The 23,933-nt window shown below is 41.8% G+C and overlaps 1 protein-coding gene across 3 annotated transcripts in view; it reads right to left on the bottom strand.

Moving 5' to 3' along the window:
- Window positions 1–23,933, bottom strand: part of DSCAML1 (DS cell adhesion molecule like 1) — a 395,567-nt gene that overhangs the window by 86,797 nt on the left and 284,837 nt on the right. For 2 of the 3 annotated variants that reach the window (XM_040325463.1, XM_040325464.1), the window contains exons 6-7: window positions 3,029–3,304; window positions 2,157–2,453 (exon numbers count right to left, since the gene is read on the bottom strand). In XM_040325463.1, coding sequence (XP_040181397.1) covers window positions 2,157–2,453; window positions 3,029–3,304 — 573 coding nt within the window. The remainder of the gene's footprint in view (window positions 1–2,156; window positions 2,454–3,028; window positions 3,305–23,933) is intronic. The other variant, XM_040325465.1, reaches the window with a different exon arrangement.

Here is a 23,933-nt window from a genome sequence, read left to right as displayed (position 1 = left end):
ATCATTTAGCCCCCCCCCCCCCCCCAAGTGCAAAGCTTTACCTTTCTCCACATTAAACTAAACCAATTAATCAGTTAACTCTCCTAAATACATTGGCTTTGTGTCATCTGCCAACAAAGACATCAAAATCTATATCAAAATCTATATCATTTACATACAAGGTAAAAGTTAAGGACCAACTAAAACTTGAGGTTTACTGCTTGCAACTTTAGAACTTCTGCAATACATATACTGTGATTAATCACAACTCTAATGCCGCGTACACACGATCAGTCCATCCGATGAGAACGGACCGATGGACCGTTTTCATCGGTTAACCGATGAAGCTGACTGATGGTCCATCACGCCTACACACCATCGGTTAAAAAAACGATCGTGTCAGAACGCGGTGACGTAAAACACACAACGTGCTGAAAAAAACGAAGTTCAATGCTTCCAAGCATGCGTCGACTTGATTCTGAGCATGCGTGGATTTTTAACCGATTGTTTGCCTACTAACGATCGGTTTTGTCCTATCGGTTAGGAATCCATCGGTTAATTTTAAAACAAGTTGCCTTTTTTTGAACCGATGGTTAACTAACCGACACACGATCGGTTTTGACTGGTGAAAACGGTCCATCAGACCATTGTCATCGGTTGAACCGATCGTGTGTACGCGGCATTCGAATCCTGTTTTTTCTGACAATGTACACATTTAGGGCCAGATTCAGGTACATTTACGTTGCTCCCCCGCAGCGTAACATATCTGATTTACGTTACACCGCCGCAGGTTTACAGCGTAAGTGCCTGATTCACAAAGCTCTTACCTGTAAACTTGCGGCGGTGTAACATAAATCCGCTTGGCGCAAGCCCGCCTAATTCAAATGGGGTGGGCACCATTTAAATTAGGCGCGTTCCCGCGCCGAACGTTCTGCGCATGCTCCGTGTTAAAATTTCCCGACGTGCTTTGCGCGAAATTACGGCGCACCAACGTTTTTTTTGAACTGCGACGTGTGTTACAGCGTTTCGTATTTCTGGACATCTTACGAAAAAAAAAAATTGAAATTCGACGCGGGAACGACGGCCATACTTTAACATGGCTGTTCTAAAGATAAGCAATGTTAAAGCAGGTGTAACTTTGCGACGGGAAAAACCGACTAGCGACGACATACGAGATTGCGACGAACGCGTGGATCTTCGTGGATCGCCGTAACTAGTCATTTGCATATTCTACGCCGACCGCAATGGAATCGCCACCTAGCGGCTGGCCTAGAATTGCATCCTAAGATAAGTAAGTTTAATAAAAAAATTTCGGCCAAGCTGGCCCAAACAAACAATTTCCAGAAAAAATAAATGATTTGAGCTGAGTGCTTTCTTAGTCAGATGAAGCCGTGTATTTTTATGAATAAATACAAGGCTTCCCCTGATTGGCCAAGGGGGGAATGGTGCTGTCATTCAACCGCCTCTCCACCTTGGCTAATCAGAAGCTGCCTTGTATTTATTCATAAACATATAGGGCTTCATCTGAGTGGCTGAGAAGCACTCAGCCCGCTTTATTTTTCTTCGACAGCAGAAAGGAAGACACCTATGATGCTCCCGATAACATAATTCTGCATACCGTATGTAAGTATAGAAACATTTTACATCCAAAGCCACTTCTCTGTAAAAGGCGACACTTACTCCTTCGTAAAATTAAAATAGATTTTGTAAGAAAACTTCTGTCTTTCATAAATCCTGGCTAGCACATACTTTTGTACGTTCACCAGCCACTTTACTAGGTACACTTGTTCAATTGCTTGGTGTTAACACAAATTGTTAATCAGCCAATCACATGGTCACAAACACAAACCGAAAACAGTTCTACTTAAATAGAATGCTCAGTAGTTCTTGTCTGGAGAATTTTTTAAAAAGAGATCCTCTCTAACAGATTTATGTAGTAGAGTAGATGCATTAGAACACAAATGTTGGACTTACAAAGAAAAAGATGATGGGACAATGTAAAGTTTTAGAGGAGCACAATATATGACAGACAGGTGAATAACGAGGAGTTAGTTGTGACATAAAGAAGAGGAAATAATGAGTTGTGATTGAGAGGTAAGAGGAAAGGGGGTGCCCTGGTAACAATCCCAAAAAGATTTCACAGACCCTATTCTGATATGTAGAAGTAGGACAGGCACCTCTTACGTTTATTCGAGCTTGATATTCTGCACTCCCCACTGAGTTGCGTGCCAAACATCTGTACACACCCCCGTCTATGATCTGTGGACTGCTCACATTCATGTAACTGATAGTGCTGCCATCTGAGGCAGTATATTGATTTGAACGGTGCCCTGAATCCCGCTGTATGGGTTCATCATCAAGAGTCCAACTGATAGTTGGGGGAGGAGCTCCCTTGGCAGAGCACATAAGTGAGAATGGTTCTCCTGGATTCATTACTTTTTCGCTGAATGATGAGAGGATACGAGGTGTGCCATCTGCAGGGAACAGAACATTTTCAATTGAATTTTATTCTTTGACCAATAGAAAGGAGAATATTTTGGTAGACCATCATCCTGTACACTACAAATAAAGGTGAATCTGACTACAACAGTGACAGATACTTAAAACATGCCTCACCCCCCCAATCCTAAAACTCATGAATTCTCCCAATCCTTAAAGTCATGAATCCCTCCTATCCTAAAGTGATTATTCCCCTACACTTTAAAAAAAAAAAAAAAACGTTAAAGTGGAACTAAGTAACAAGACGAAGACCTACTCAACATGCTCATAAAGGTGTTGCTGATGAGTATAGTGTATTTCCTATTACAGCTAAAGCAACATTGTGCCATGCAAAACCCAGGAAAATGTGCTGGACTGTTCTCTGTCTATTATGTGTGCCAATAAATGCATTCAGGTCATCAGTAACTCAAGTGTTCCAAATTTTGCTACAAGCTAAAAATGCACTTTCCAGAAAGGGCATTATATTGTAAATATGTCCCTAAAAATGTATTCTGGACTTTCAATAACACATTTTTATCTTTTTGAGTTGTGATAGATGTCACAGTCTTACCTTCTAGAACTACAATTGCGAAGTCTTGGACAGTTTGTGTTTTACGACTCCCAAAGCACTGATAGGCTCCAGAGTGGATTTTCTGAGCACTGCTAATAACAAGTGTTTCATTATCTGTTCCCCGTATAGAGATGAACTCATCTGCCGTAACAGGCTCTATATTTCTGTACCACTGGACATGATAACCAGGGGATCCACTGATAGAACAGGACAAGATGACGGTACTGCCAATGCCAGTCTTGAGCTTCTTGGGTGTTAGAGTCACACGAAGGGGTTCTGTAACATTGAGAGACAAAAAAACAAAACAAATAAAAAACCACTTCATTTAACCATTACTGTTGTTCTAATATACACACATATAATATGAGATGATTCACAAATCATTAACTATTTAGCTGGTGAAGTCATACATGTACAAAATATGTTCAATTTGCTTAAATATATCCTATCAATGAGGGAAAGGGTAAAATGCTGAAGTGCAGGCACCAAGTGGTGACTATACCTGCAGCAGCTTCTCAAACCTTACTGTCATAGCAGAATCTTAATCCCTGTACACACGATTGGATATCTGATGGAATCTAATCCGATGGATTTTTTCGTCGGACATCTGATGAAGCTGACTTTCATCAGTCTTGCCTACACACCATCGGTCAACAATCCGACCGCGTCCAACGCAGTGACGTAAAACACTACGACGTGCTGAGAAAAATGAAGTTCAATACTTCTGAGCATGCGTCGACTTGATTCTGAGCATGCGTGGGTTTTTGACCGATGGACTTCCACACAGACAACCGTTTTTTTCTATCGGCTTTTTATCCATAGGAAAATTTTAAAACATGTTCAATTTTTTTCCACCGATCAGACAAACCGATCATGTGTACAGGGCTTTAGGCTGTTCCAACAGGCAAACTTGAAAACTCCCAGTAGTAGTCCTACACATTCATATTGGCTCATTAGCTTGCTGGCGCACTGACCAGTAGAAAAATGCAGAAGGTAGGAATGGCCAAGAAATGCCAAAGCTTTGCCTGTCAGAGTAGCTGGGATTTGCAAAAAGTGTTGTAAGCCTGCTGAAGGTATGTGGGTTCCAGCATTGCATACCTGTAGCAATTTGCCCCTTTCTTTAACTGCACAGAGTTATAGGACTGCTGTGTTTAAGGCTAAACAATGTACAAGGGAGTGGGTGGGAGTGTCATGGTCTGGGGCTGCATGAGTGCTGCTGGCACTGGAGAGCTACAGTTTATTAAAAGAATCATGAATGCCAACATGTACTGTGACATACTGAAGCAGAGCATGATCTCCTCCCTTCGGAGACTGGGCCGCAGGGCAGTATTCCAACATGGAAAGATGACCGATGCCTTACTAAAGAAGCTGAGGGTAAAGGTGATGAACTGGCCAAGCATCTCTCCAGACCTAAAGCCTATTGAGCATCTGTGGGGCATCCTCAAATAGAAGGTGGAGGAGCTCAAAGTCTCTAACATTCACCAGCTCTGTGATGTCATCATGGAGGAGTGGAAGAGGACTCGAGTGACAACCTGTGAAGCTTTGGTGAACTCCATGCCCAAGAGGGTTAAGGGAGTGCTGGAAAATAATGGTAGCCACACAAAATATGGCCACTTTGGGCCCAACATGGACATTTTCACTTAGGGGTATGCTCATTTTTGATCCCAGCGGTTTAGATATTAATGGCTGTGTGTTTTTTGAATGGACAGCAAATTTACACGGTTATACAAGCTGTACACTCACTACTTTACATTGTAATAAAGTGGGTCGTTTATAGGCTTTTAGAGGCAGGGACCTTTAGTCCCCATTCACACCTAGGCGTTTTTACGCCTGTAGTGCTACGCCGCTGCCGCCAGAGGGATGAAAACACATGTCCCTCTATGGAGATGGTTCACATCTCCACGCTGAACGCCGGACGTCGGACGCCTGCCGCCTGAAAAAAGGTCCCGGACCTTTTTTTCAGGCGGCTTTCGGCGTTCGGCTAGGAGATGGGATTCATCTCCATAGAGGGGGTCAATCTGGGGCACATCTAGGCGGACAATACCGGCATTTTGTCGCCGCAAATCGCGGTACAAAACGCCGCTATTTTTTTTGTCGCTGCAAATTTGTCTGCCTAGGTGTGAATGGAGCCTAAGGCCCCATACACACGAGAGAATTTATCCGCGAATACGTTCCAGCGGACCGTTTCCGCGGATAAATCCTCTCGAGGATTCCGGCGGATTTTCATGCGATGGAGTGTACACACCATCGCATTGAAATCCGCGCCGAAATCCTCTGGCGATGACATGTCGCGCCGTCGCCGCGATTATGACGCGGCGACGTGCGCGACGCTGTCATATAAGGAATTCCACGCATGCGTCTAATCCTTACGACGCATGCGGGGGATCCCTTCGGACGGATGGATCCGGTGAGTCTATACAGACCAGCGGATCCATCCGTTGGGATGGATTCCAGCAGATGGATTTGCTTGGCATGTCAGCAAATATCCGATCTGCTGGAATCCATCCCAGGGGAGAAATATCCACGGAAACAGATCCGCTGGAGTGTACACACCATAGGATCTATCCGCTGAAACCCATTTGCTGGGATTTATCCGCGGATGGATTCTATGGTGTGTACGGGGCCTAAGAGTCAGAAATCTGAATACATCAAAATCGCATCCAGGAGAGGAGCGTTTGGGAATAAAAAAAACGACAGACATACCTGAACGCATCCAAACACGCCTCAGCGCTAAGTGTGTTTGGTGCTTCAGCCTTCATTCATATTTTGGCCAATGAAATAAATAAACTCCCAAATGCTTGATGCACCTGGTTTTAGGCGTGTTTTTAACAATGCTTTTCTCCTGTCAGGAGAAAGACATTCAGAAGCCTAGTGTGCATGAGGCCTAACATGTACAAATCTCTTGACCTATGGTGGACCAGCTTTCATCAACTGCCAAAAGAACCAAAATTCTCTCTTCCTGTAATAAATATGAGATAGCTGCTATCTCAAACTGTCTTTCTGCATAATAAACCACAGGGATAAGATTAGTAATGCAAAGAGCAGTTTTCCGAAAGGTAAGATTCCAAAGCGAATTCAATGACACGATGCAACATGACCACTGCATTTCAATAGCAATTAAAAAAGCTTTTAACCCCTTGGACTCCATGACTCAAAACTAACCATATGGTGGATAGATATATTAAAAGTTTTAAATGCAAACAGAATAAAGCATAATGGGCAAACAAAGAAGGCAGGTACAAAGTACAAAACTCTGCAGAAAGCGCAGGATGTTTCATGTTGGATAAGAAAACCTTTACTACTAGAGATATATAAGCTGCCATTGTTAATCTCATTCTTAAAATGCTAATTGTTTGCTATATCTGGCTTCTGTATGAGTCGCTAAACTAAAAGCAAACGCTCTTCCAGTAGGCATGACCACCACATGAGGAAATATGCATTTTTTTCTTGCCACCAAAGCCAGTAACAAGGACATTTATGCCTTGTATACACGGCCGGACTTTACGAGAAAAAAAGTCAGACAAGCTTTTTTTCTCGGGAAAAGTCCGACTGTGTGTAGCCTCCATCTAACTTTTTATGTCCGGCTCACGGCGGAATTTTGCGCTGTCAAAAGTCCAACCGTGTGTACTCGGCATTAGATGAACCATTCTAATGACTTAATGAAAAGTTTGTCTTTTTGGCTGTTTATGCCAGGATGTGCACATTTCCTTGGTGATTGTCTATGAAGATCATACCCAAGTTAGCGTCCCAAGTATAGCCACAAATTAGCATCTAAAGTATATTGAAAATGTGATCTAGCAGTCACCTCATAGGGACTGTATGCTTGTGGTCCCTACTTGTGTCTTGAGTTTATTTAAATTTGTATGAAATGCAGTGTAATTATAACTAGGATGCCCTGCTGCTAGGGTATTCATTACGATGCCCTGTCTTTATTTAACATTATTTTCTTTTATGTCTTTGCTGTTAATTTCTGGTAAATAGCAGGGCACATAATGAAATATAAAATTTAAATGCGTACTAAAACAATGATTTATTGCTATTTGTATGTATGTTTTTGGTGCATTATTACTTTACTTTACAGAGCATGAAAACCTAAATCTCACTTTTAAAAGGACTTTTTATAGTACTAGACCAGGCTGTATATTTGCTAATTTTGCATTGTGTTTTTAATGTATTGTATGCATTTTTTAAATCATTTAAACTAGTCTTAAAGGAGACATATAGTCGCAACATATTCTTTTATTTTATATCATTAGTATTGTAATAGCAATACAAATGATAGTTATTTTTGACAATCCAATATACACTTATTTGAAAAATCTAATTTCATGTTGTGAGTACTGCCTATCTGCTGGTCATCTTTTTCCACAGTTTCCTGGAATCCCTGCATGTATTGCAACTTCTCCTCTATTCATTCACTTGGTCTACTTTTGATTTCTAAGGACTATGTATCCCATGATATACTGCTGCCTGCGAGCTTTGATTTCTGTACTGACTTCACCACCTGAATCCTTTCTTGTCAGCAACTTAGACCACAGACCAGTATGTCAAAATGTAGAAAATACAGTATATTAAAGCTGTACCTGACTTTGATCAAAAACAAGGCACTCAAAAAATATTTGTTGCATAAAAGTGCTTAACTGTACCTCAGTTAATGGAATAATGTTTCATTACTAAGAATGGAATTATTTACATTTTTACCAAGTTTTAAATTTCAGTCTGTCAAAAACATTACAGCAAAAGGTTTAATTACCGGTACTTGTAAGTTGATTGGTATATGTGGAAGAAAAAACACTATTGCTGAGAGTAAGGCCCCGTACACACGACCGAGTTTCTCGGCAGAATTCAGCCAGAAACTCGATCGGAGCCGTATTCTGCTGAGAAACCCGGCCGTGTGTACACTTTCGGCCGAGGAAACCGATGAGGATCTCGTCGGGCCAAATAGAGAACATGTTCTCTATTTCCTCGTTAGTCAACGGGGAAACTTGGCTCGCCGAGATCCTCGGCGGCTTCACAAGGAACTCGACGAGCAAAACGATGTGTTTTGCTCGTCGAGTTTCTCGGCCGTGTGTACGGGGCCTGAAAGGTAACACAAAGAACCCGCCCTCTGCTGCTCCTTGTGCCTTGTACACACGGTCGGACTTTTGACTGTGCAAAAGTCCGCCATGAGTCCGTCGGAAGTCCAACGGAAAGAAAGAGAACAGGTTCTCTATCTAAGGTCCGTTTTCTTTCAACCTCTATTTTAATTGCATTTTCCAGGGTTTCAGTTCCCATTCTTCATCAACAATACTTGCCTAAGCTTCGAGACTGAGACTAGTCAGCTGCACATACAGTAGATCCATGTTTCTGTTTTAATTTTCTTTTGTAAACAATTACACTGCAATTTCCAGCATTTTTATGTCCCTTTCATCGTCCATTTTTCAAGTAAAGGTGAGTTTTCAGTAAAGAAGTAGATTTTCTCCAATCATAGATCAGGACCTCTACTGATATTTTATGGTGGGAGCAATGGGGCCCTAATTTGTCAGCACCCCTTACACTGTGGTGTCTACTCACTGTCAGGGTTTTAACTGTTAAACGTGTACTGATGTAATTGTTAAAAGTATACTAATGTAATTGCTTCTGTATGTTCAAAAAACTGTAAATGGTAGTTCCTAATTATATCTTATGCAATTGCATATTGCCATCTGCTTGTAAACAGATTCTGTCAAGTTTTATGCACAGCTATGAGAATTCACAAACTCTAAAGCCCCGTACACACGATCGGAATTTCCGATGGAAAAAGTCTGACTGACTTTTCCCATCGGAAATTCCGACCGTGTGTATGCCCCATCGGACTTTTTCAGAGGAATTCCATCGGAGTTTAGATAGAGAACATGTTCTCTTTTACTCCGATGGAATTTGGTCGGAATTCCGATGTTAGTTTGGCCAGGCAAAAGCCCGATCGTGTGTATGGGGCATAACACAAACTTCTTTGCAGTATCCTAGATGTACTTGTCATACAGTTGCTGGGATGTGCAGATTGTCTCTTCAACTGGTGACATTAGACTACTTACAAAAATAAAAACTGGTATATATTGCCGGGACAATGTCCCTTAGCACCCAGGGCAAAAAGGCTAAAGTGAAAGAAGGAAAGAAAACCTCTTTGTACTAGAAACAACATGATTGAATTGATATCAGTATGTCTACAGTTAGAATTTAGCAAGTTTCTCCTACCTGAGGATAACATCAAAAAGGCTTTTTGAATGTACTTAGATTATTTATGATAGTAGATAAACTTTTTCAGACAGCTCTTAGGCAGTGGGCAAATTCTATACCTGCCATAGGCACTTGGGGATATCTCCTAGTGGCATCCTGTAGTCTATATGTTCCTTATCTTTCTCTTTCTTGGGTATGTTCTGGACGTTCGAGAATGCAAGCGCACCAATTATGCTCTTCAAGGGGGTCTTCACAAGCATGTACAAGTGAGCATCTCAGTGTGTGCAAACTCTCATAGGCCACATATATTTTCACATGTGCACATCCTCATATGCATGCACATACACATTAGTACAACAGGTGTAAACCTATTTTTTTTTAAAGCATAATCTAGTTACTCTATATTTATTTGCAATAGTTTGTTAGCTCTTGGGTATGTTTTGCTACAGTTTGGATTGCTTTTCAGTTGCTGACCCTAGTATTTCATGATTTGTGATTCTTTAATGCCTGCTCTCATGTCTGCCACCCAGACCCCAATACTAGTTCTTGCTCTGGCTTTGTAGTCATGGCTGAAGCCTACCTGGTTCTTAACTATGGATAAAACCCTTTTCACATCCCAGTACTATTCCTCTGGTTACTACTTTACCGACTGATTCATAGAATCAGTTACGCATAGATTTCCCTAAGATCCGACCGGCGTAAGTCTCTTACACCGTCTTATATTAGGCTGCATATTTTACGCTGGCCGCTAGGTGGCACTTCCGTTGTTTACAGCGTTGAATATGCAAATGAGCAAGATACGCAAATTCACGAACGTACGCCTGGCCGACGCAGTACAGATACGCCGTTTACGTTAGGCTTTTCCCTAGCGTAAAGTTACCCCTGCTATATGAGGCATAGATGCGGCGTACCAATGTTAATATGGACGTCGTTCCCGCGTCGAATTTTGAAAATTTTACGTCGTTTGCGTAAGTCGTTCACGTCGAAAGCATTGGCTTCTTGCGGGTTATTTGGAGCATGCGCACTGGGATACTTTCACGGACGGCGCATGCGCCGTTCGTAAAAAGCGTAATTTACGTGGGGTCACAGTAAATTAACATAACACACGCCCACATCTACCACATTTGAATTAGGCGGGCTTACGCCGGCCTATTTACGCTACGCCGCCGCAACTTTCTTTTGAGAATACGGCACTTGCCTGTAAAAGTTGCGGAGGCGTAACGTAAATAGGATACGTTACGCCCGCACAAAGTTACGCGCATCTACGTGAATCCGGGCCTATATGTACAAAGTTGCCTGGCATCCAGTGTTGCCAAACTACCAGATTGAAATTTCCTGACATGACACCCAAAATTTAATAGCACAGCCAAGTTTTTACTGGCATTTCCAAAAATTACAAAATGAAAGTTTTAAGTCCAAATTTCAGTATTTCAGCTGTAAACAAGTACAATTAGCAATGTGACTTATGCCTCGTACACACGACCGGTTTTCCTGGCAGGAAAACTGCCATGAGAGCTTTTGGCTGGGAATCCCGGCCACGTGTATGCTCCATTGCAGTTTTCCCGACAGGAAAACTGCCGGGAATCCCACAGTTCCCGGCAGTTTACCTGTCGGGAAACCTGGCCGTGTGTAGGGGGAAAAAGCTACCAAGCAGGTTCTCGGTTTTCCCCTCTGACTTTTTACCTCCGGGAAAACCGATCATGTGTACAAGGCATAAAGGACGATATTTGGACAAAAACATATGTCTTACTTTATTTTCAATATAGTAAGTACCTCATGGACCTCATTGACAGGATTCAGGAGGGCAAAAAATGTGAATGGGCAGGAACACACATGGACTCTTACAGTGACAATGACAGCGGTGTGCAGCAGCACACATGATGACAACACGAGACCTCCCCTCCTGAGTCACAGTCTCTCTCCATGCCAGGTGGTCCCTTCAGTCCAAACAGCACTGACAATCCTGCTCCCGGCTTGCTTTGCTCCCATCCTGCAGACCTGCAAAAGAGGCTCTGGCCGCTCCCCTTGGATCCCTTGCACAATGACATCAGACCAAATGCTCAGGCACCACCTATTCCAGACCCGCTGGTGCCACCCCAAACGAACTGTAGCAGGCACTTGGATGGTCTTGGCCAGCTCCAGACCAGAACTGCGCATGCGCAGTTCTGAGCAGAGTGTCACAGAGTGTACAGTACATGGGATTTAAAGTTCAACCATCAATTATCAAATTGCAGACGTTCTGGCATTTGACAGATGAATGACAGAGGTCCGCGTCTATATTCAGCTTGTGCAGAAGTGGAGGATGAGGCCAAGTGACATAAACTATTCTTCACACTATTTATTGCCCCTGTTTCATTCCTTGCATTTGTCCCACTAATGTTAGGCACAACAGGAAAAAGGGAGTCTGATATGTTCTGAAAAGCAGAAATAACTGTTGCTTGCTGATGGGTATGCTGTCTTTTCCAGGAAGATAGTGGAAGGCCTGCTGGAATCTTGGTCACCTATCTAAACAGAGTCTCTATCAGTTTATCACCATTGAGCACTGTACTGTATGAATTATGGTAGGGTCACAGGACAGCTAAGGTCTGGAGATGGGGTGCAGAATGTTCCAGCATTATTAACCAAGTTCTGCTTTCACCTAACTGAAAATACTCCTTACAGACCCCAAAAGACTCTTTCATTTGCAATACAGGCCCTGGAAATCATATGATAATATGCAGCTCATTATTAAGACTGACAGCTTCTAAAGGAAAGGACAGGACAGGCTTACATTTTAGATGCAGAATATTAGTCCTAAAGAACCTGCACAGTAAGGGGCCATCAAAAAATAAGAAGATAAGATTATGGAACTTTATTTTTAATGGCCAGAGTACCATTTTCTTGCTAGAATCTACATGTCTTTTGAGATTTAATATACTGGTAGTTTTCTGCAGATCCAATAATGCCTTTATTGACCGTGGGGCAAGTACCAGAAGCGGAATTCTGTCCTTTGCTCAGACACTTGAAATATTTTTTCAGGTGACCCTAATCCTTTGAATCATGGCGCTGTATTGTTTTAAAACCCCTTGTTAAAGCAGAGTTCCACCCCAAAAAAATTAACTAAAATACAGCAGCTACAAATACTGCAGCTGCTGACTTTTAAAATAAGGACACGTACCTGTCCAGGGCACCCGCGATATCCTCACCCGAAGCCGACCCGTCCCTCCTGTCACAGCCTGGTTCCCTACTGAGCATGCACGAGTCGCGCTGCACATTCTGTGTGTCTCCCAGAAGACAGCGGTGGGGGGGGGGCAGAGTAGGGGCCGGACATGGCGTAGATCGCCGCGGATCTCATGCCGATCTTTCACTGGAAGTGGGAGCAAATACCTGTGTTAGACAGGTATCTTCTCCCCCCTGAAAGGTGACAAATATGACACCGGAGGGGGGGGGATCTGAAAAGCGGTAGTTCCATTTCTGGGTGGAACTCCGCTTTAAGGAAAGAAAACCCTAGATGTATGCTGGAACTTTGGACTTTCATTTATTTTTATTTGGATACTATCACCTTGGGGGTTTCCAGACTTAAAAATATCATCTATTAAATAGTTGTCAGTCTGGCCAAATTTCATATAAGAATCAGAAGGATTTTACCAAACTGCTGAGACCTGCCCGTTCAGGTTTCTAGCTTGATACTGCAGGGCTTGCTTCCCCATTATGCCAATTTACAAATGGTCTTCAGGGGGGAAGCAGCTGACAGGTCTTATAGCTAGTCTGTTGTTTTCCTTACAGAAAGGCAGGTTTTTTTTGCTGATCAGTGCCTTATTACCTTAAAATAGTTTATAAAAAAACAAAATGCAGAAAACATACTCACAAAAGGCTATGGCCTCGTACACACGACCGAGGAACTCGTCGTAAATGAAACATCGTTTTCCTCGACGAGTTCCTTGTTAGGCTTGTTGAGGAACTCGACAAGCTTGCTTTGCGTACACACGGTCAAGACAAAATCTCCTCGTTCTCAAACGCGGTGACGTACAACACATACAATGGCAGGGGAAGTTCGATTCCACTGGCACAACCCATGGGGCTGCTTTTGCTAATCTCATGTTACTGCGTGTTAAGTAAAAGTTTGGTAAGAGACGATTTGCACTTTTCAGACTGTTACAGCGTGAAAAATGTGTTATCTCCATTACAAACGCTACTTTTCCCGAAGGGGCACTCTCGTCTCATACTTTATTCTGAGCATGTGCGGGTTTCTTAGCATACACACGATCGTGTTTCTCGTTGAAAACCAGCCCGACGAGGAACACGACGAGGAAATTGAGACTCCCGTCGAGGAAAAAGAGAACTTGTTCTCTTTTTTCCTCGTCGAGTTCCTCGACAGTTTCCTCGATGAAAAACATACACAAGACCGTTGTCCTTGGCAAAAAAGCTCTGCCACCAAGTTTCTTGGTGGATTCTATCGAGGAAAATTGTTGTGTGTACGAGGCCTGAATGGTTAGCCTTTAGCCATATAGGGCCAGATCCACATTCAATTGCACTTGCGCCGCGTATCAGACATACGCTACGCCGCCGTACCTTACCTGGTGGAATTTCGAATCCTCAACGATTTCGCACCGTAAGTTACGGTGGCGTAGTGTATTTCTGGCGGCGGTATTCAAATCGGCGATTGGGGGCGTGATTCATTTAAATGAAGCGTGTCTCCACGCCAAATGAACTGCGCATGCGTCGTCCCAAAATTTCCCGCGGTGCATTGCGCTAAAGGACGTCGCTAGGACGTCATTTTTTAAACTTAGACGTGAGTTACGTCCATCCCTATTCACGGACGACGTACGCAAAAAAAAAAAAATCGACGTGGGAACGACGGCCATACTTAACATGGCAAGTCTATCTATACGCCGTAAATACCAGCTTTAACTATACGCCGGAAAAAGCCGACTACAGACGACGTTAGAAAATGCGACGGCCGCGCGTACGTTCGTGGATCGTCGTAAATCGCTAATTTGCATACCCGACACGGAAAACGATGCAAACTCCACCCAGCGGGCGCCAAAGTAGTGCATCTAAGATCCGAAGGCGTACGAAGCCGTACGCCTGTCGAATCTTACCCAAATGCCATCGTATCTTGGTTTGAGGATTCAAACTAAAGATACGGCGCGGGAAATTTGAAAGTACGCCGGCGTATCAGTAGATACGCCTGCGTACTTGCTCTGTGGAACTGGCCCACAGCCTTTTGTGAGTATGTTTTTTGCACTTAATTTTTTCCTGTTTTATTGAATATAATATTCAATTGAATAGAATAAAACCCAAGCGCTGACATCAAGGCCAAGATGTGGAGGTCCCTTACAGAGGCATTACTCAAGGACAGGCACAAATTCTGACACGTTTCGAGGACTAGACTCTCTTCCTCAGAACATAATTTGCCCGCTAGTCTCAAATTATCAATTTTAAATAGACATACAAGTGCCATGTGACCATTTCTGGGCTGTTCTTCTCATAAAGGGGAGGTCCCCCATACATAAATATTATTCACCTGACTGTAACAACACCCTGCACCATAGTACACTGCAGATGCTTAAACTCTCAATTTCCCTGTACTCGCCACACGCTTCAATGATCTATATATCATACAAAGTATACATCCATATGTTCCCAACTACACTAAACAGGCCACAGCATCCAGTAGGAAGCACAGCAATCTTACCCCATGTTGTCAAGAAATTCTCTTTGGCTCTGTGCCCCACATAATAGTAACAGCTCAGAAGATACAGCCACTGCAATGCACACCATGGCTGCAGGAATGCATGCTATTAGTCTTCCACCGGAAGTAACCAGTCCGCTGAAAATCCCAGAAGCTGGTGGAACGCACGCTGTCAACTGTACTGCAGCCCTGCTGGAGCACATGCACAAGCTCTGATGGGCAGGTAAACCATGTGAGAAAATTAGCTGCACACAAACAGGTTTATTGAAAGCCTGTCACCAGGACTAAAACAACGGACCAAGGGGTGGGTGGGTGTAAGATTAAAGAGGCTTGAGCTTGTAGTCAGCAGCTGCCAAACACTGATATGGACTGCAGTATTGGAGCTTTATATGTCAGTCCTCTTTATTAACTTCCGCAGCCAGATCAAATGTCCAGTATTTGAGTTTTAACTGCTAGACATATATAAAAAACACATGCTGTTTAATTTATTTTTTTGGGCGGACCTCCGCTTTAAGGCATCAGCCTACTAAGACATTTTGGATAATTTTATGCTCCCAACCTTGTGGAAACAATTTGGAGATGGCTCCTTCCTGTTCCAACATGACTGCGCACCAGTGCACACAGCCAGGTCCATGAGCGAGTTTAGGGTGGAGGAACACCTAACACCTTTGGGATGAATTCGAGCGGGACTGCGAGCCAGGCCTTCTAGTTTACATCAGTGCCTGACCTCACAAATGCACTTCTGGAAGAATGGTCAAACATTCCCATAGACACACTCCTAAACCTTGTGGACAGCCTTTCCAGAAGAGTTGAAGCTGTTATAGCTGCAGAAGGTGGGTCAAATCAATATTGAATCCTACAGACTAAGAATGAGATGGCATTAAAGTTCATCTGAGTGTAAAGGCAGGCATACCAATACTTTTGGTAATATAGTGTTTATATATATATATATATATATATATATATATATATATATATATATATATATATATATATATATATATATATACACTGTATATATATATATATATATATATATATATATATATATATATATACACACACAAATACACATGCATTCACTTAAGTAGATCAATGCACATGTGGCAAAAAACAACATTACTACAAATACTAATAGTTGACAAAAAAATAATGTATATATATGTACATTAATTTACTTATAGCATACATTAATTCAGAAATCAATTTTGTTAAATCATTAATAAATTATGAAATAATTTGTTTGATAAATTAAGAAGTAAGAATACTCATTCTCAATTAAAGAGACAATGGATTACTTTATGGAATCAAGAAAAAATGTACGTACAAAGGATAAAACTATACAGAGTTAAAAATGTACCTGATGATAAAATGCAGTGATAGAATAATAAATAAATTAATATTTAATTCATATGTAATTCAAACTAAAATTTAAGATTAAAAAAAAAAAAAATCACTGTGCCCTGAGCCCACCATTTTTTGAAGCTAATTAGAGCCTCAGGCTCTAAACACGTGCTTCTGGCAGACATTGGAATCCATGCCCCATATGAACGGGCCACCTCTGTCCAGTTATATTATGTACATTTGGGAAATCATTTTTTAAAGCAATCTACTGAGCTGGCCAGAACAAGCTCTTGAGGGAGTCTATTCCACATTTTCACAGCTCTTACTGCGAATAAACATTTCTGTATTTGGAGATTAAATTCTTCCTCTAGACGTAAAGCGTGCACCATTGTCCTTTGTGAACCTTAAAGTGAATAACAACACGGAGTTCACTATATGGACCACTTATGTATTTATACATGTTGATCATATCCCCCCTTAATATCAGTTCCTCTAGTGTTTCCTCATTGCTGAGCTCCTCCATGGCTCTTATCAGTTTGGTTGCCCTTCTCTGCACTTTCTCCAGTTCCCCGATATCCTTTTTTTGTGAACTGTTGCCCAAAACTGAACTGGATATTTCAGATGAGGTCTTATTAATGATTTGTACAGAAGCAAAATGATCTCTCTCTCTCTCTGGGGTCTATATTCCTCTGAATACAAGAAAGAATTTTTCTCGCTTTGGAAACGTCCACTTGGCATTGCATGCTATTATTAAGATCATGATCTACCAAAGCACCCAGATCCTTCTCCACCATTGATTCCCCCAGTTGTACTCCCTCTAGTATGTATGGTGCATATTCTTAGCCCCCAAGTGCATAACTTTACATTTCACAAATACCCAAGTACATTCTCTGCCACTCACTTCTGTTTATGCTGAATCTGCTAAAAAACAAACAAAAAACTGTGCATATGTAATCTTTGAAATTGCCATACACTGTTGATTTTTTCCATTTGGTCAGTGGCTAAAAAAAATGGATAAAGGAACCCCTCACCAGAAAAGCAAACCCACAACTGTCACAATATGCTGATCAGTGGCTGCAGCTAATATGCCCCTTTGACAGAAGTCAATCAAACCATCAACTTGTATTAAGAAAGGATGGACATTGAATTTTCAATCACTGTATGGCTGGCTTTCCTCCAAAATGATATGCTGCTGTCCAGGAAACCCATATAATTCTGTGAAATAAAAGTCACCATTGGGGTTACCAAAGGCCTTCTAGTTCAAAGATGTTTATGGATTTATTAAATATTGTGGTAGCTGCTCTTGATCCACATCTCCACAGGGTCTATTTGTCTGCCTTGCTTGCCCCTTTATTCGCATTTCTAATATAAGCCATAGACATTCTGTGGATTTTGCAGCAGACCTTTCCTCTTCCAACAAGAATACTGTACTTTGGGTCATAGTTGACAGATTTAGCACAGTGTGTCACCTGGTTCCTTATCCAAGCTACCCAATGCTAAAAAGTTAGTCCGAATCATCTATTCAGACCATATTTTCAAACACTTTGGAACCCCAGAAACTATAGAGATGAGTTTATTTCCAAGAGACTTCAGTAGAGGTAATTATTACATTGTCTGACTAACCATTCCCAGACTAAAGGGCAAATGGAAAAGACAAACCAATCCATAGAAAAGTTCCTTCAATTGTTTTTTCTAATCAACAATCAGTCATTTATCTTGAGCTGCATTTACTTTAAATTACGCTTCTTTGAGACGCCTCCTCCTAGTAATGTTTTCAGCAAAAACCCAGACTCAATTCCTTGCCCTATCAACCTCTACTGTTCCAGCAGTAGGGGATATCATGAAAAACATTCCACAAGTTCACGAAAACCTATATAGAGGCATAACCAAACAAAAAGCTCAGGCTCAAACAGTGATCATAAAATGCAGGCTACAAACCAGCTGGCCAAATGACTATATCAAGTTCTTCCTCTGATTGACAATTGGAGAACCCCAGCACCAAATTAGTAGTAGTATTTCCAACATTAAAGGGGTTGTAAAGTTTTTTTATTTTCTAAATATGTATCTTTAAGCTAGTGCATTGTTGGTTCACTTACCTTTTCCTTCAATTTCCCTTCTAAATGTTTTTTTTCTTTGTCTGAATTTCTCACTTCCTGTTTCTCCTCAGTAAACTTGCCCCCATCATCTGAGCTCTTCTGGCTGGGGTTTAGTCAGCCAGAACAGCTTACTGAGGAGGAACAGGAAGTGAGAAATTCAGACAAACAAAGAAAAACATTTTTTAGAAGGGAAATCGAAGGAAAAGTTAAGTGAACCAACAATGCACTAGCTTAACCACTTAACCCCCGGACCATATTGCTGGTCAAAGACCAGAGCACTTTTTGCGATTCGGCACTGTGTCGCTTTAACTGACAATTGTGCGGTCGTGTGACGTGGCTCCCAAACAAAATTGGCGCCTTTTTTCCCCACACAAATAGAGCTTTCTTCTGGTGGTATTTGATCCAATCTGTGGTCTTTAGCCACTTACCCCCCGGACCATATTGCTGCCCAAAGACCAGAGTACTTTTTGCGATTCGGGACTGCGTCGCTTTAACAGACAATTGCGCGGTCGTGCGACGTGGCTCCCAAACAAAATTGGCGTCCTTTTTTCCACACAAATAGAGCTTTCTCTATTTGGTATTTGATCACCTCTGCGGTTTTTAGTTTTTGCGCTATAAACAAAAATAGAGCGACAATTTTGAAAAAAATTTATATTTTTTACATTTTGCTATAATAAATATCCCCCAAAAATATATAAAAAAACATTTTTTTTCCTCAGTTTAGGCCGATACGTTTTCTTCTACATATTTTTCGCAAAAAAAAAAAATCGCAATAAGCGTTTATTGATTGGTTTGCGCAAAAGTTATAGCGTTTACAAAATAGGGGGTATTTTTATGTCATTTTTATTATATTTTTTTTACTAGTAATGGCGGCGATCAGCGATTTTTTTTCGATACTGCGACGTTATGGCGGACACTTCGGACACTTTTGACACATTTTTGGGACCATTGGCATTTTTATAGCGATCAGTGCTATAAAAATGCATTGGATTACTATAAAAATGCCACTGGCAGTGAAGGGGTTAACACTAGGGGGCGGGGAAGGGGTTAAGTATGCCTGGGTGTGTTCTTACTGTGGGGGGGGGGGGTGGCCTCACTAGGGGAAACACTGATCCTCGGTTCATACATTGTATGAACCGAAGATCAGCATTTCCCCTGCTGACAGGACCGGGAGCCGCTCTGTACCGAGCGATCGCGTGTGCCCGGCGGCGATCGCGCCCGCCGGGCACACGCACGGGAGTCGGGGGCGAGCGGGGGGCGCGCGCGCGCCCCCTAGTGGCGGCTGGGAGAGAGGACGTCATATTACGTGCTCTCGCCCAGCCGAGCCACCTTGTGGACGTATAACGGCGGTGGGCGGTCGGAAAGTGGTTAGTTTTTGCGCTATAAACAAAAATAAAGCGAAATTTTTTTAAAAAATGAATATTTTTTACTTTTAGCTATAATAAATATCCCCCAAAAATATATAAAAATAAATTTGTCCTCAGTTTAGGCCGATACGTATTCTTCTACATATTTTTCGTAAAAAAAAAATCACAATAAGCGTTTATTGATTGGTTTGCGCAAAAGTTATAGCGTTTACAAAATAGTGAGTATTTTTCTGGCATTTTTATTAATATTTTTTTTTTACTAGTAATGGCGGCGATCAGCGTTTTTTTTTCGGTACTGCAACATTATGGCGGACACTTTGGACACTTTTGACACATTTTTGGGACCATTGGCATTTTTATAGCGATCAGTGCTATAAAAATGCATTGGATTACTATAAAAATGCCACTGGCAGTGAAGGGGTTAACACTAGGGGGCGGGGAACGGGTTAAGTATGTTCCCTGGGTGTGTTCTAACTGTAGGGGGGTGGCCTCACTAGGGGAAATGACTGATCTTCTGTTCATACATTTTATGAACAGAAGATCAGCATTTCTCTCCCTGACAGGACCGGGAGCTGTGTGTTTACACACACAGCTCCCGGTCCCCGCTCTGTAACGAGCAATCGTGTGTGCCCGACGGCGATCACGCCCGCCGGGCACGGGAGTCGGGGGTGAGCGGGGGGCGCGCGCTCCGACGTAGTGACCTGCGCGAGAGCCGATGTTATATTAAGTGCTCTTGCTCAGGGGAGCCGACCAGCCGCCGTAAAACGACGACGGCTGGTCGGTAACCAGTTAAAGTAACCTATTTAGAAAAATAAAAAACGGACCTTTACAACCCCTTTAAGTTACAGTACCTACTACAATGAAAGAGGTTTGGTTGATGAGAACGAGATTTTCCAGAACCATCTAGATTTTAGCAATGTCTTTTGTATGGACTCCATCCCTAATTCCCTTATTGGTGACAATCCTTGTTCCAGCTGTCAGTAAGGTCCATAACAATCTGCAATTAGTATAGGTAGACATCTGGCAGACATATCAAAGATCTTCCTCTTGTCACAAGAAATTGGATAATAAAGAGCAACATCCTGCTCTCCAGTCTTTCCTGTGAGACGAGGCATGGCTATCCATAATAAATTAGCTAAATTACATTTTGCACACTTCAACTGACCTTATATGGTGGTAAAAAACAAAACCATTGTCTAGCCACTTAAACCTATATTCACTTCTCTCTTCCTATTGTGAATTCTTCTCATGGCTCTTTAGATTTTCTTGTAAATTCACTCCTTCATATATATGTTTATATTCATACAGTATATTGGCACTAACACAAGCAAAACCTAAACAGAAAAGTGGCAAGAGAGGTCTGTAATGGAGGGTACTGTGACTAGCTCAGTTACCAAGGTCAGCTTTTCCTAAGCATGTGCCTGTTTCCTCTGCTGGGTACAATGCAGAATGAAGCCAGGCACATACAAGTGGCCTTGCAACATATGGCTCATGCACCAGAGTGTATGAAAATATGCTGCAATTTTTCTAACAGAACTTGGCATGAAAAAAGTTTTGTGTTGCATTTTTTAATGCGTGTTTACGATTGTATGTATGCATGTTTATGCGCGTTTACATGCGTATGAGTGCAAACCGTATTCTATGTCACATTCTGGTGTCACTGTCATACACAAAGTTGACATCTCCATACCCAAAACTTGCTGGAGATGCTTATCTGCACCTGGGATGATGACACAGTCGGAGAATATACCCTTTGATTTGTCCTTTTTGGGATATAATAATGCATACCTACAAAACAAGTGATGGGCTACGGTATTCTTTAAATTATTTTATGAAATTAAAAAAGGTTTATAAAATGAATATGGTTAAATGATGAGCGCAAAAATTGGTGAATGGTGAATAAACAAACAATAATATATATAAATAAGATCCCCAAAAAAGGTTTACTACACCAGTGTAGGAAGATCCGATTGTTTGCTGGTATTTTATTATGTTTGCTTATGTTATTATGATTTTGGTATAGTGTTACTTTCAATATTTTATCTGTTTTCCCTGAAGGTATGTCACTTTCCCTTTGAAGGGCATAAATGCAGGCCAACCTCGTGGGAAAGTCTGGTATGGGAAGTAGGCCTGTGAGGACCCCTGCTGTCATATAGTACTTTTCCTGCAACCCCATCAATGGGTCCTTCTCAGGGGTTCCAAGTTTTTCTGGACTTTAATGCCAATGGACTATTAACCATCTTTGGTATGGCCCACACAATATTCTCTTTGCACCTATTTTATGCATAACACTAGAGACAGTGTTTTAAGTCAGCAGCACAGACAAGCTACTTCAGCCAAGTTGAATAACCAATTGAATGTCTTCAACTGTACATGTATATGAAGAATATTGTGTAATGTACAGCTACATTAGGATTTAATAAAAGATGACTTGTATTAAGTGGAGAAGGTGTCTGTCTACTTTAACAAGAAGTGTCTTTAACCTAGTGTAACCTTAGTGTATACTAAGAATCTGAATACAGGGAGTCCAACCCAAAGAAACCCTCTAGGTTGAGAGCCTTGAACCTGTGCATAATCAGTTTAACAGGTTAACCCTTGTGATTGGAGTGGACTAAACAAATAACCTTCAGGTTGTCTAATACATAGGTTAGCAGCCGGAGTGAGATGTGAGTAACTGTGGAAGGTGTCGGCATCCCTGATGTGGAGAGGAGCTGTGTTGGTTAATGTCCCCACTTGCAGATTGGTCTCCATGCTGGAGCCTGCTGTGGAGCTGAGCTTGGCTTAGAACCCATGAAAAAAAGTCCTGTTAAATGTGCACAACGGGTGTCGTCATGGGCGACGAAGTGTGCTGGTGGAGTGGCCTTCCTTAAATGCTATACAATATCACAATACCTTTGAGATTTCTGCATGAAGTGGTTGCTACTCAGAAAGTGCCAAAGTGCGATGATCTACTTTAACCAAAGGATAATGACTTGTGGGTGTGGCACTTACCAACAAGGGGGCGCTCCACTGACCTCCCCAAAGCCACAAATTAAAAAAGTTTTACTACACCACTTTTTCTTCTCTTTACACTACAGTTTCTAAAAATTGATGGACAGACACCCTGCAAATTTCAGTTCCTCATGGGCCAGCAAAACCAAAATTAGCATTACAATATGGACTTGTGCAGCTTCCCCCCTAATTGTTTTTTTCCCCTTTCTCTTCTCTCCTCTAACCTTTATTCGAGCTGAGCATTTTCAGGCGCTTTTTCAAGTGTTTTCTTCAGGCGTTTTTCTGAGCAGATTGGCATATATTATAGGCATATTTCAGGCGTTTTTTTATTTAGGCATTTTTGCTGTGGCCAATAGAAACCTGTGTAAGGTGTAGAGTGATGCAGGATAAGAGGTGGGGAGCTGCAAACGCCTGTATAAAAGCGAATTTCTCATTGTTTAGGCATTTTCCATTGAAGTCTATGGGGACAAAAGCACTCAAATCTGCCTAAAAAGAAGCTCAAGTACTTTTTGAGGGACAGGTGTTTTCTACAGTCAACAAAACACTCAAATGTAAACAGGGGCTATTGAAATTAATGGGATTTTGCTTGTTGAGTGTTTCTAAGCGTTGAGCTTTGAGCTGAAAAATTCTCAAGTGTGAACAGGGTCTTAGGCTTAATGTACACTAGAAGTTCCTAAACTTGAATTTAGGAGCTTTTGGCATTTTTTTGCCAAAGCTCCTAAACTCAACTCCAAAAAATCCTATGTCTCAATGTACACTTAGGCTTTTTGCAGAGTTTAGGAACTGCAGCCTTTAGGTGAGCTTCAACCTCCCTCTCTTGAATGCGAAAGAATTGCATATAGGATAGAAACATTTTGACCACTGGCCACGGTAAAACACCAAACGCGGCAAACACGTGCCAAGATTTTGCCGCATTTTTCACTTGGCCATGGTAAATGTAGGCCAGTGTACATGAAGCCTTATTCTCCTCCAAAATACTTTCCTCTTCTACCATAACCTTGTCCTTCCCACCCCCAGCTAAAGTCTACTTTCCCAATGAGTCTAAGACCCAGGAACACATCTCTATCTATACACCATATACCCAGACTATTAGCTTTAAAAATCAAACTAATGATATACTACCACAAATCAGGTCTTGATACAAGATCTCATGTGCAAGCACTAATAATATTGAGATTTTGTTTCCTCTCTCTTAATGTTGCCTCTTTTCCCCCTGGAGAGTTTTCCTGATCAATTCT

This window comes from Rana temporaria, chromosome 10 (assembly GCF_905171775.1).
Source record: "Rana temporaria chromosome 10, aRanTem1.1, whole genome shotgun sequence".
Lineage (NCBI taxonomy): Eukaryota > Metazoa > Chordata > Amphibia > Anura > Ranidae > Rana > Rana temporaria.
The sequence above is the reverse complement of the archived record's forward strand: the minus strand, read 5'-3'. Positions and strand labels throughout refer to the sequence as shown.